This window comes from Opisthorchis viverrini (assembly GCF_000715545.1).
Source record: "Opisthorchis viverrini unplaced genomic scaffold opera_v5_9, whole genome shotgun sequence".
Classification (NCBI taxonomy): domain Eukaryota; kingdom Metazoa; phylum Platyhelminthes; class Trematoda; order Opisthorchiida; family Opisthorchiidae; genus Opisthorchis; species Opisthorchis viverrini.
The window spans coordinates 805879-819940 of record NW_008751665.1 but is presented as its reverse complement, the minus strand read 5'-3'; the positions used below and the strand labels follow the sequence as shown (position 1 = coordinate 819940).

The 14062-nt window shown below is 44.8% G+C and overlaps 2 protein-coding genes across 2 annotated transcripts; both read left to right on the top strand.

Moving 5' to 3' along the window:
• Positions 1-6764: 6764 nt before the first annotated feature.
• T265_00864 (hypothetical protein) lies at positions 6765-10880 on the top strand (the record flags this gene model as incomplete). Its single annotated transcript, XM_009164759.1, has 1 exon — positions 6765-10880. One exon carries the CDS (start codon positions 6765-6767, stop codon positions 10878-10880), a length of 4116 nt encoding a protein of 1371 aa, XP_009163023.1.
• Positions 10881-11011: 131 nt separating this feature from the next.
• Positions 11012-12280, top strand: T265_00863 (hypothetical protein; the record flags this gene model as incomplete). The annotated part of the gene is made up of 1 exon (XM_009164758.1): positions 11012-12280. The coding sequence occupies one exon, from the start codon at positions 11012-11014 to the stop codon at positions 12278-12280; it is 1269 nt and encodes a 422-aa protein (XP_009163022.1).
• Between the last annotated feature and the right edge of the window lie 1782 nt (positions 12281-14062).

Here is a 14062-nt window from a genome sequence, read left to right as displayed (position 1 = left end):
ACCAATTCCGGTGTGCAACACTTCTTGCAGTCGCTCTATCTTATTGTGTACACCCAGTCGGTAGGCAATTCTTCAACTGTACCAATATCAAGCATAACGTTTTTCCCTTTGGGAATGCTACCCTTATGGTAGTGGTATTCGACACCATTCTGGTGACTTCTGATGTCCTTTTTTATGGGATGACTGCCTTTCCCGTCCAGGTCTTGTCTGGTCTTGGTGTTGGGACCATTACTCGTCTTGGTTGCCGCTTACTTTAGCTCACTGAGTCTCCGCGGTCTTGTGCTGCTGTTCGGCCGACCTCAGCTTTGCACAACGACCTCGCTCGCAAGGGCTGATGAATTGTCTAGGGCTGCCTCATATCCTTTGGTCCCTCGTAAACAGTAGTTTTTAATTTTCACCACTCTTGTTTGTCGTGCAGTGTAGTTTTCAGCTTTGCTTTGCTGCTGTCTTCAGCTGAGAAGCGTTCCATCCGACAACTGAACGATAAGTCATTAAGAATCCCGTCAGAACGGTTTCTGTTTCACCTTCCATGTACCCTGTAGGCAGTCCGACAAACATTTATCCGCTGATGCTTAATTTCCACTTTAATTTATTCGGAATGCTTCCATATAGAATACCATCCTCATAAAATTTGATTCGATTGTCTCTAACTGAAACTCAACTTTAACAGGCGACTGAGAGCCATTGTGAGAGAACAGGAAGTCTTCACTTAAAGAGTTGAAAACCGCAAGTTTTCTTTATCCAGTTAGCTAAGTCAGCAGCAGAACATATGTCACATGACACTGGATTTCGAGTAATAGCATCAATTCATACGATACCACATTACGCAAAAGAAATCGAATTGTGTGTAACGAAAGTAGGACGAATTGTATGTTGAAAGCAATCAACTGACGGTGATTTCCTAGAATTGCTTCTGAACTATGCAGCCTTTTGATCAATACTACTTCATTGGCAGCCGGCAGACTGATTTGCGTGACCAGCTCGCAGCTTATCGATTGCTACCGAAGACACCTGGGCTGTCCGAGTCGTGTGAGCAACAGTTCTTGTAAAGGCTTTCTTATTCCTAACCTAGAATTTGTCCTTGGCTTGTTCAACATTTGTTACCCAGTAGGGGACGAGATAGTTGAGTGGTCAGAGCGCGAATTTACTAACCGGAATGTCTGTGGTTTGAGCCCGATATCTGCATCTCGACTTCCCCTGTCTGGGCTTGGGCAACCTGGGAGTATCCCAGCCCTCGTGCTTCCTTCTGGTGGCACGTCACTTAGGCTGCTACGGCCGAATGATAGAAAAGAAACCGAATTAACGGAGGCGGTTCACTCCACTGTGTATTTCATAGGGTTTACCTCGAATCAAGAGCCGAAACCCCAGTAAGGATTGTGGATACCGTGCGGTGATATTAGAAAGCCAATTCAGTTAATGTTGACTGGGTATTTTGTAAGGGAACATCTTTGTACGCTTCCGTACTCCCCTGTTCAGTTTTCTACTGCCAGTCCGTTGTTGGAACATGTGCACTTCTCACAGTAGAGGTCAGCAGATCAACAGTGTACAGCAGTGTTCCCGCCTAGCCACTTTTTAACGTAAATATCTCGACGGAACGCCGTAACCTGGAGAAAAGTTCGGTGAACTATTTTCTTCGAGGTGTCTTTGAAAGGGAAGTACTTACTAGAATAAGCTAACAAGTACTTCCATGTGGCCGTTCTTTTCAACGAGAGTGCTCCATATTCGTGGATTTTGACATTATCTCTTCCCGGTCGAATACGTGAGAACATCTATCGATGTTTCATTTTTCAACAGACCGCACATCTAACAAAGACATCTCGACATGGTGGTGTTTCGATCCTTAGAGTTTATTTAGAAACGTCGTTACCTCTTCCTTATTGCGCCGTTGGACTATCGTTGCAGAGGCCTGTTGATTCCCTTGGAAGTATATGGACGAGGCATCTTTACGAAAACAAATCCTTTAAATCCAGCTATAGATCTCAAGCATCGATGGTCAAAGACTTGAAAGAGCTTCCTATCCTCCGCCCGAAGTGACCCGATCTGGCAACCGTGCAATTATACAGCCCACATTGTACCCTGATATACGTGTCCTCTGAGACCCAGTGAAGTGCTTTTTTGATGCAACGGAAATCAGCAAACGCAATCCTGAACTTGGGGAATCGAACGTTCACTTTGTCTCTTACATCAACGTCAGACCTAATGCGACTTTCGGGATACGTATAGTGTTCCACAACTTTCAGTGCACTTCTTGAATTCTTATAGGCATGTTTAATACTCTGTGCCTCACAGCGTGAATTTGTACTTTGTGAGCTTGAAGCACATGTTGAAGGAATGGACGATCAGCTTTTCTAGCATTGTTTGCGCTCCCTACTCTCCAGCAATGAGAAAAATGTTGTCTGCATATTCCACATCGACAAGGTTCTCGTTCAGAGAGACCGGGGTTTCGGAGGCCTTCCAGTTTTCGCCTCATTGCTTCAATATTGACGGGCTTAAACAGAACAGCGATTTTCTACTCTTACCAATAAATTAGGTAGCTTATTGTGGAAAGCCATGGAACAGTTCGTTTGCCAAAAACACGGGACATTAATTTCTATGCGTGTATCAGAACAAAAATATTCGCAGATTTGAGGTAAAAACCGCGTCAATGGCAGACCTTTTCCAAACTCCAGAATCCTAGGCTGAGCGGAAGCCTTGGAAATCGAGAAGTCGGATAGCTAATGGTATTCCGCACATGATAGTAGAACAGGGCATAATTTCTACCAAGATATGTGAACACAACAAGCTCACTGGTAAAACCATGACCTAGCGCGCATTACAAATTCATCTCCTACCTGGATAACAAATGAAAGACCACTTCCAGAGGACGCAAACGATTGAGTTTCAGTCGGAAAATGACCGGTATGATCAACCCGGCATCCAGCCCGAAATCTACACATGACTGACTTCGATCAAATGAGTTAATGACGAAAAAAGTAAAATGCAGTGAATGCGACAAAAGTATCGGGTCACCCTCGAGTGCCGTCCCGTCGAGAAAGAGAGCCTGGTGATAATCTCCTGACTATCTCACCTCATTGCACTTTTAACCAACATAAATATGATAAGTTGACGATTTTTTTCCACTCTGGTCAAAACAGCCATCAAAGCATATTCGGACTGCACTAATCATAAGGTTGCTGAAAATTCGTCGACAGCCCACGACCGGTTTCACTCTTCTTGGGGCTCATCAAGTGGAGGCAGTCCCCGAGTTTCCATCAACCTTATGTTCTACTTGAAACCGAATTGCACGAAATTAGCGAAATACACTTATTTGCAAACTAATTTGGCTTTTGCGAGAGACCCACCTGGAACCCAACTGAATCTCCCGTTTGTGATGTTTCCATCCAGCCATCAAAACATTCTGTCAGTCGTAGACCTTCGCATCTTTGTTCACTCGTTGTGCCGGTATACTGCACGAGTTATCTACTAGGTGGATATCAAGATTACAAGTAATCCAGTCCAAAAACTGCATCAGACGTACCGGGAGGATGGCCTTAGTGATGTGAGGGGCTCGACTCGTCTCGCCGTCTTGTTCGACTACTCCTCATTTGACTTTTGGTCATGGCGGCGAATTACAATAGTGAGTGTTCCATGTTTGTGTATGTCCACCTTAGACTAAGTCTTCATGAATGGGATGCCCACAAATTCCATGATTGATACGCCGAACGTAAGAGGACATTGATTGTTCTAGGCTTACAGAGATTGGTGTTGCTCTAGGTATTTATCATACTTTACTAAAATCGCGACAGGGTTGTTCGAGCCCTCTCGCTCCTGAACGTTCAGCCTGTAAACTGTCAAGACTCGGCTGACTTGCCACCTGTAATTGAGTTATAGCAATACAGGCAGTACAGCGAAGAAGTCGCTCTGGGCGATATATGGATTTCTGGGAAACACGTCCGGCTAGCGGATGACTCACCTGGAACCAAGTTGAATCTCTCGTTTATGATGTTCTTCAACTGAATGCGCTGTACCAGGCCGACTTATCTTTCAGATCGTACGATATTTGAGATACCACATTATATTGTATACACGTAGTACACTACTCATAAGTTTACAGACATTTCAGCAGCCATATCAGTCGTGTATTACATCTATGGGATTCACAGCATTCAGGAAGTAACCTGGTGGGTGCTGCATGCAGATGACAGTCTGAAAAATGATGATCAAAGAAAGGGTAAAGATCCGTTTAGCTATAGATTGGACTGAAACAGGGTGACATCTACAGAACCATATACTTTTGATGGCAGAACAGCATGTGTTTCGAGAAGAAGGGTCCCATGTTTCGGATATCTCCCTTATTCAGGATTGGTAAACTCAGGTACTGAAGAAGAGGTTTCGAGGTTGCTTTCTTGTAGAAAGGATTGAAAAGTACGAACCGGGTCCGTGACTTCTCACGCGACACATCCGGCAGGTCAAGGTGTGTGTAACTCTTTTTTGTGGAGATTTCGTCCTGCAAGTGAAGCCAATCTATGCTGAAAAGCCGAGAAGCACTGTACAGCTGTTTCATCCTTATTGGGAATCATCAGCAGTGCGCATCTCACGAAACTCCGGAGAGTCTCGAACCCGAGACCTCCTGGCTAGTAGTTTGAACACTTAACCATTCGGCCACGAGCGGCTGATCAGTGATGTGGTTAACTCGCACTTAGACAGGATATAGCGCCGCTCATCCTTCAATCACGGGATCCACATCACGCGGTCACACGTGTTGACTGGCTCCTCAAGCAACGAGTAACTCTGCTCCAGACAGATTTGTTCAACATCAGTCGACCAGCTACCTCGGAACTCCGCCGGTTGGCCAACGTTGGCTCATTTCAGCTGCGATCAAGACGGTGAAGTTCTTCGGATCGCTATCTGAGAACACTCTTCGCGAAAACTGGAAGAATAATTGTGGAACAGGAGTTGAATTGAGTGGGAGAATGGCAGCTGCTGCCGCTAGACTAATATGATCTCTCAGAAGATCCTTGTTTCACGTTTCCGGTACCCTTTTTTTAAAACTATTTTTTCCACCTTTTTTCAGACCAGTTTAGGAGTTTAGGTTCAGTTCCAGAAAGTGTTTTCAGATATTCCTCCCTAGGTCATACAATTACCAAATGTTAAGCATTATATATATATATATACCTAAACGTGATATATGTACGTAGACGGGGGTGGATCCAACTTATTGGGTGTCGTACCGGAGAATAACAATCTAAAATTAATACAACTCACATGGTGACATGAGCACGGTGTTTTATCTTTTGCCCCTACTTGGCACTATACAGCCAAAAGTAACAAATGAAACCTGCCCTGTCTCAAAAAGACCAGAAAAAGTACTTTGTTACCCTGTTTACCTTTCAACAATCTAAGCCTAGTGTTTTATCGTTTCTTCCTATCCGGCACCACTGCTGATGAACCTGGGGATCCGGAATGTTGAATTGCGTTGTTCATAAAAAATGTTCATGATCAAACCATGTAGAGGGCAAAGTGGCGTTGTTCGCGTCATTGGTATAAATGTAGTGGTAAGTGGCGCAGTAAGTCAATTTATCATCAAGAAGGAACAGCTTCGTGGTAACATTAGCAGGAGTTTACATTTTTCATGATGTCGATCTGTTCCACCAGCATATGTCACCTCCTCTCGTGTGTCGGTTATCACACCGAAGCGGTAGCAGATCGAATGGTTAGAACTCAGTCCAAAGGATTCATCTGTTGGCCTTGATAGCACCACTGGAAGGTTGGGTTTGCAGTCGTTAAAGAGGTGTTACGTCAAAAGATAAAGTACAGATAACCTCACTACCCAGCTGTTCCGAGTTTCACCATCTCTTTAAACCTTTGCGTCTACTATGGTTCAAAGGTCTTCTATCTAAGTCGAAGAACTGTTTTCTTTTCCCCTTCTGTATCCCATTACCAGAAGGCTTCACGAATCCCTTGTATATAGAACCCCACGCATCACTTACGTTAACCAATCTCTAATTAACTTGAATTTCACTATCACTGATGAACACACGTAAGTAGTTTGAAATGTTATCTTCTGAGGGCTCTGGAACATTGACAGTGATGTGCTGAGTCTTTGTGTCCTATGCTATGTGAATATCTATGGGTCTCGGTGGTGAATTATCGTCAGTTGCACCGGCATTCATATTTTCGAACGCTATTGGATAAGTTTTGTCCCACATGAAATATCTGCACAACTACCAGGCACACTGAGCACTACTCAACAGAACGATGGACAGACTAACTAACTACATGCCCATTAAATGTCACTTCAACGGACCAGAGTACAATTCGGAAGACAATGTACAGATCGTAATGAGGGGTGGGGACATCACATTTTATAAATCACCGATTAAGATAAGAACCTGGAACCTGTGCATATTGCAGCTTTGTAGTTTGTCCGGAAGTGAGTAGACAATAAATTCAGAAGGATCTTGCCTATCACTGATTACCTTACTGGGGTGACAGCTCCTTACTGGCTACACCAGCTAGGAGTTTGTAACTGGAAAAACAAAATGGTGAAACTTGATTCCAAAGCCAGAAATGTGCGCAACTAGTTTTCCTACATGCTGCACTTCTCGCGTTACCAAGTAGGAAAGGCTACGATCAGTTTGCAACGATGCTCAGATTACGCTACAAACTGCATGATCCGGAAATCCAACTCACCACTAGCGCCTAGCGTTAGTTTTTATACAGGTTCTGAGTACTATAAATAAGGTGTACCTCAATGATATACTAGTTTCGGTTGATACTGCGATATGCTAATACTGTGGCTGTTATGGCTATCTTTCCCACTGCCTTCAATGGGTCAGTGGGACGCGTTGGACTGGATGTACAAGCCTTTCATTACTCGACCTGATCGAGTATTTTCCATCACCATGGGAGCTTTACGTGCCGGTCAGCCTGCTGTCATCTACACCTTTGGCACACAACCAATGAACATCACCTACACGTTGTTTGAGAAGGGCCAATACTCTGTGGAGCAAGAGGATGGGAGGGAACATCAGTTCGCTGTGTCCGAACCGGTCGGAGAAAATTTGCATCTTGTTCGGCACCTATACAACTACTCAAAGCAATCGAAGATGTGGTCGGATATGTTTATCCGGTTAAACATTCAGATAGAGAACAGAACTGAACCGGTGCGTTACTATCACCAAGTGACGGTGGATGACAATCAGGATTTGTTTCTTATCGAAACAAGCAAACCAACTTATCGACCTGATGAGATTGTCTGGTTCAGTGTTGTCTGTCTGCAGCCCAGACATTGGAGCCTAATCGGTGGTGAGGATTTTGGAAATGTATCTGAACCCCGATTCTCCATCACGGTAAACAGCAGCGAAACCAATACGGTCGTCTATCGTTGGGATAACCTTACAGCCTCTCAATCAAAGAAATTATCCTTTCGTGTGCCCGGCAACTCCAGCCAAGGAATGTGGACGATCAGTGTGAATGCGACTGGCAGGCTGGAGTCCACATCCTTTTTAGTGCTAGACCGGAAAGATCTCATGCCTACGATTCGATTCCAGCCAATACTTTGGACAAAACCTCCGTTATATGGCTCTATTCAAGTCGGCTTTTGTGCTAACCAGACTGATGGAAGACCCGTCGAAGGCCCAGTTAAACTTATGCTCTGTCATTGCACTGTCCCCACGGTCCAACGGAACGAAAAAGATCTTTCTTCACCTTTGACAGCAAACTTCACAGAAGCTCTGATTTCACGTGAGTCCTGTCCGACCAAAGATGAGTCATTGAAACACCGACCCTGTGCAGTTCGTGATGAAGTTATACGGGAAACTAATGGTTGCCTCAAGCATTCATTTGAATGGAATCCCACTGTATTTGATCGAATTTCCTCCACCGATGACTCAAACTTTATCCTCTGTGCTCGTGTATTTGATGCACCAACAAATCAATTTTACTCGCTCTGCGAAGATCTAGCTTCCACTATAGCCGATCGTGCTACTATCATCGTTAACCCATTCTATAAATACGGACTACCCATGGTCGGATTTGCTAAAATACCGCCTCCTTTGGTTTCGACGGACATGAAATATGTTTTTAAAATGTCCTACTCTAAGGATTCATGCAAATTGGGAAACAAATTATCGGATTTGTGGTTACCAAGGGACATTTCAGCAAATACCGTGCTTGGCGAAGAGTTTTCCAGGGCAGAACACAGTCAGATTCAGCTCGATGCACATGAAGATTTAGTGGCCAGATTTACTGTACCACCAATCTTTTCCGATTCGCCAATGCTGGTGGATGTCCGTCAGCTAGCTCCAGGGTTGTTCTTTGAAACCATCGATGATGCAGTCAAACTGTTTCCCGCTCATGAGACTACTTATGAAGCAATACAACTATGGCCCTCGCCTCTAGAACCAATCAGTGCTGAGTGCGAGCCAGTCGTGAACTTATCGATCATTGGAAACACGAAACTGACTGACAAGCAATGGTTCGTATTTGCCATTTCTAGAGGAACGATTATAGAACTCGACCTTGTAGACACTGAAGAACAACTGCAGGCTGACTTCATGTGTCAGGAGCAAAATGGTCCACTCGGACACTATGTGTGTCTGAACGAAAGTGATGTTCAGAATGATACCGTCGAATGCCTGCTTGGATGGCAGGGGATTGGCTGTTTGGAACCGGTCTGCTCGCCCCATTGTAATCCACAATCTGGGTATTGTACATTACCTTACGAATGTCGGTGCCGTTCCGGCTGGAGAGGTGACGGGTGTAACCAATGTGAGAATTGCTGGGATCAAGTGTGTCACACACCACATGGCCTAGTCCAGTGGGACTGTGGGTTGATGAGTAATCAAACGCTTGGAACAAAAGCCCAGGTGGAGTCACAAAGATCCTCAGTCTACTCTACCAGGTTTATTTTTCAACGAAATTTGACTGTAAAATTACCACCGAATGTGTTTGGTGAATTGAAATTTGTTGTCTTCTATTTTCATCATTCAGAGAATGGCGTAATTGAACCTATTTCTACGCGTGGTGTGATCCGTCGCCCGGAATACTGTCCCAGGCCTCACGAAGACGCTTCCGTCAAGTTTAACCGCACACATGCTTTACCTGGTTCGCCAGTTCAGGTCGTTGTGCTGCCTGACAAGTCCGTACTGGATGAGTACGCAGTGTGCCATGTGAGGGTCTGGGATGAGCGCTTGTTAGCACAAAATGAAGACCGTCAGAATCTCCTGTATGTCGACGCCTATGAGAAACGGTTTAAACAGAACTCAGATGGCGTAACATCTCAGCAAGTCCTATCCGGCCAGTTCTACGATTTCCACACCTTTGGTTTCAGCCTAGGAGCCATGCCGACGGATTCATATGGCGGATGTGATGTACAACGGAATAGGAAGGAGTTGCCAGAGCAAGTTGTCCGCGCGAGAACGGACAATTGGCACACTGACCATGTGTTGTACGAGGTTGGAACACCTGAAGTTTTACAAAACTTAACAGCTGATGAAGAGACACTCAACTGGGGGCTACGGTATTCATTCACCGTTCCTCAAACAGGTTACCACTTACGAGCAAGTGCATTCTGCTATGGCAAAGAAAAAGGAGTCTGGAGCTCCATGTCTATGCCGCTGTTGATTGACGATGCTATCGGTTTTCAACTCACATCTGTTGCTAGTATGGATCTCTTGGAAACCACCAACCTTCAGATTTCCCTATTCATTCACGGACCATTCCAGAAAAACAACTGTATCATATTTTCTATATGGATTAAATTTGATGAACGAATCCTTTCGTTCAGTGGACCAACAGCGTTTTCTTCCCCCTGCATTTGTAACCGCACAGTGGAAAGAAAGTTTGCCACACAGTTTACTGCCAAAATCCCTGAAGAGACGCTGATCAAGGCCGAACTGTTTTTGCTTCCTCAAAACTCCGGTTGTGATACCAAGCCAAACACAGCTGATTATAATCAGTCGAGGAGTATGAAGCCGATACGAACCATAGTCAGACGGATAAGAGTCCGTCCAAGCGAGAATCCCCAACGTACCGCAACTGTTCTGAAGTGCTTCACTGCACCGGATCACAGTGAGTCATTGCCAGTTGATATCAAGCTCCCATCTTCTGAGCCAGATGATGACGAACATACGGATTTCGGGTCTACCTATTTTAGCTACAGTGGAAATGTAGTCGATCCTATACTAAGAAATTTTCAGCATTATGATCAGAAGCCTCTGCTTACAGCCCATGACAGTCTAGCGGCTCTGTCAACAGCAATTCAGTCATTAAATCACCTGGCATCATATAATCATGACCCAGCGACAACCAGCCAATCACGGGCGACGAAGATCAATAGTGCGATTCATTCTGCTTTTGTCAGATTAGCTTCGTTCAAGACATATCCAGGCCGGCTAAACAACAGTATGGTGTATGCCGAGACTGGTCTTGCGTCTGATCCGAAGCTGAACCTTCTAGTCTATCGTGCGCTGAATCATCTTGAACGAAGTCCATCTGCCCGAGCACCAAGCATGACCGTCATCTTGAGATCAGAACTGGACGGTCTGTTTCGCGAATTCAACGCCACATATCCTGTATCAGACTGTCACAGCAGCAACAGTAATCAGACGTTAGATGAAATGAAACTCTCGTTCCTGTCACAGTGGTACATCGCGTTGAAGGAAAGTTCCTACGAACCGAGCTATCGAGAACTGTTGGATCGGAATATCGAAGCTACTACACATCACCTGGCAACCTGCTTAGCATTGTTTGCTCATCGTGAATATAGTCAGACCTCAGGTCGTTTGGAGCGATTCAGGACATCTAGTCTGGCCAATCTAGCCTACGCGCTGTCCCTCATTGAACCGAATCTTGATTCGCTAACCAAAATACTCGATATTGTCCTTCGNATTCGCTAACCAAAATACTCGATACTGTCCTTCGAAGACAAATTCGTACTCGACCAACAGTCGATACATCAGAGCAAGAGGTTCATTGGGAAGATGAGAATTCTGCAGAAAACCCAGCCGAGATCACATACCATGCCTACATGGCATTATTCAACACGAGGAAGAATCTTACGGATCTTGTTCCTATAATACGATGGCAGCTAAAACACCTGTCCGTCTTTGGTACCGTTTCGGATCCGATTGACTCCTATTTTATTGGACTACAATTGTTCACTTTTATGCGGCACCTCGGAACCCTCAATCCGAAGAAATCACAATCTTCCTATGAAATCAGGCCGGCTCAAGAAGACAATTTTTCTGTCTCACTGATGGGCGCTTTCAACGGTTCACCTATGAATTTCACTCAAGGGATACTCACTCTTTTGGATGGTTCCAGCGACTTTCTTCAAGGATTGAATTTTACTGTTGCTCCGCGTGTGCCCTCAGTTGGGTGCTTTGTGGCAACACTGACCCAGATTTCTTACCGATTATCAGAGTTGCGGGAAAACAGTTCCACGGATGGTATCACACTCAGCATTGAGAAGTTGGAAAGGAATGTAAGCAATCCGCCGGGGGCCCAAGTTGCTGTTTGTCTAAACAGTTCTTTAAATGAGTCGTTGCACTTAACAGTAAGAGGTCAAACAGGCTGGGAACTGCAGAGCATACCCAAAAGTGCCTTCGTCTCGACTAGCGTTGTCAGCATTACTGAGGACAACGTAGTCCACTTTGTACTGGCCATGGAACAGTATGCTGGGTGCCTTGAGTTCCTGTACACACAAACGGCAATCATGAGCTTTGCTCACCCGATGAAAGTGATAGCTAAATCGTCCACCCCTGTGGGATCACGGAAGACCGAAGCGTTTTATCTGTTACCAACGTCGGATAACCCATCGGACATACGCCCATCATTCAGCCAATCCCATCGTTGGACATCGAAAAAGGACTGCCGCAACTTCAGGGTACGGCCATTCGAATACTGGAACGCTATGAGAAACTTCTCAGGAGACGTGAAGACCATCTGTAAAGCACCCGTGTTTTTGTTTCACCTTCAAATCAAGGATGCTTGGCTGCTTGTAGCCCACGTTTCCGCTAAGAGAGAAATATGTATTTGGCAACTTCAAATCAGTCGCTTATGGAGTCAGTGCTTTGGCGGTTTGAAAGAGTGGACGATTGTCAACACAGTTACAGATGAGTTTATACAGCAGCTATCGATCGAACAAACCCTTGAATTCATCAGTCGATCACCGAATACGTTGACGCTTGATGGAGCGGAGTTTGACGAGTTTCTGTTTGCAAATGAGGCAAACGGATGCAGAAATTTGCCCGAACTAAAAACCATGATGGGCGACAATTTGACATACAACGTTTAATGTGAATCTTGCTTTGCTCAAATTGGTCTCGATTTTAAAAAAATCAATAAACTGCGTGTAATGCATAGCTTTTCGTTTTCCACACAGTTTTAAGGAAGAACTGCTGCGCAGCCGGAGATCGTAAATTAGGTAGAGACTACTTAGAACTCAGCAGTTGATTTCCTTGCGTGTTTTCATCAGAATTTAGTTTTGTCGGGGTTAGTATGACAAAAAAGGTGTCGAATGAAATATCTCAAACATTCGAATCTCGGAACTAACATTACCGGACAGCACCGAAATTACTACAGGAGTTTAGCTCGCAATAAATGGTCCTTACGTGTGAGCACATTCCTTCGCCGGTTAATCAAAACAAGACACTCAACGCTGAGGGAGATTGAAAAGAGAAGAAGCTCTTTCATCTTTAGCTAAACTGATCAACCTTGTCACACAATCCCGAAGGAACTAAGGTGGAACTAAACAATGAAACTCCTAGGATACGTTTCTTTTGGTTAGTCTCGGTGTTTAAACCTGCCCACTTGTTCTGTGGAGGCCATTGTAAACTTACTTTACTCAGTCGCTTCGTAAGAACGTGAATTCTAGAAATCTCGCAAAAACCTGCAACTAATCAAAATCTGCCCGACAGGTTTCAATAGTCCGTGACGCAAGCTGACAAGGAAGTCCTGAAAAACAGGTCAATCAGTCAACAAAATCAGGATGGTTACTGGGTCACCATCGGGCAGACCAGTCGCATCGCTAAAGTGTGAACACAACAGCCTGTTTAGACCTGATAACCATGCGCTGGTATACTAGCAACTCTGTGACCTCGCATGTCGGATGTCCGGAGTTCAAATCTCGACACTGTCAAAGACATGCACTACTGATGAGATCTAATAAGAGTGAAATTCGAATCCGATTCTTCCCTCTTTCGTGTGGACTTGCCAGAATAATTGCTCCTGGACTGCTCAAACGAGAGTGATGTGAATGCGAAGTCTACGAATCTCGTAACCACCTACAACAAATTAAAAAACCCTCCTTGGTGGGAATAGACCGTTTGATTTACCGGTTATATCAGCGTTGACAGCCGCAGCATAAAACTCGAAAAAGCTAGCCTAGCCATCCCCGGATCACTGACAACTGGATCTGTGACCCTGAACTCACCACAGAGAGCTGAGTAGCCCGAATTCTACTAATTCGAAACAATACAAGGCAGGACAGGTGACGCTCACTTTGCGATTTAACGCATCGCATAATTTTCTTGCCGATGGTAGCAAGAAATTACCGATAACGTCGACAGGTAACTGAGTATATCACACAGAGTATCACACAGAACAGAGCTGACGAACTATTGCAAATGTACAAACCGTCACACAGAATACACCTAGAAATTATGAAACGAAGGCTCGCAGGTCCGGGCGGCTTCATGCAAAGCAATGGCTCTTCTCAGAGACAACCAACAAAAAAACGAATTTTTTTCCAAAAATGAAGGACAGCATAAGCATTCCTGTATGACTCAATGAATTTTATGAACGTCTTGGTGCTTGAAAAACGAGCCTTCCACACCCTCGGTTTACTCTGGCTTCATCTGGGGTCAGATCTTCNAAGTGCTTTCGTCTCGACTAGCGTTGTCAACGATACCGAGGGCAAAGTAGTCCGCTTTGTATTGGCCACGGAACAGTATGCTGGGTGTCTAGAGTTCCTGTACACACAAACGGCAACCATGCGTTTTGCGCACCCGATGAAAGTGATAGCTGAATCGTCCACCCCTGTGGGATCACGGAAGACCGAAGCGTTTTATCTATCTGT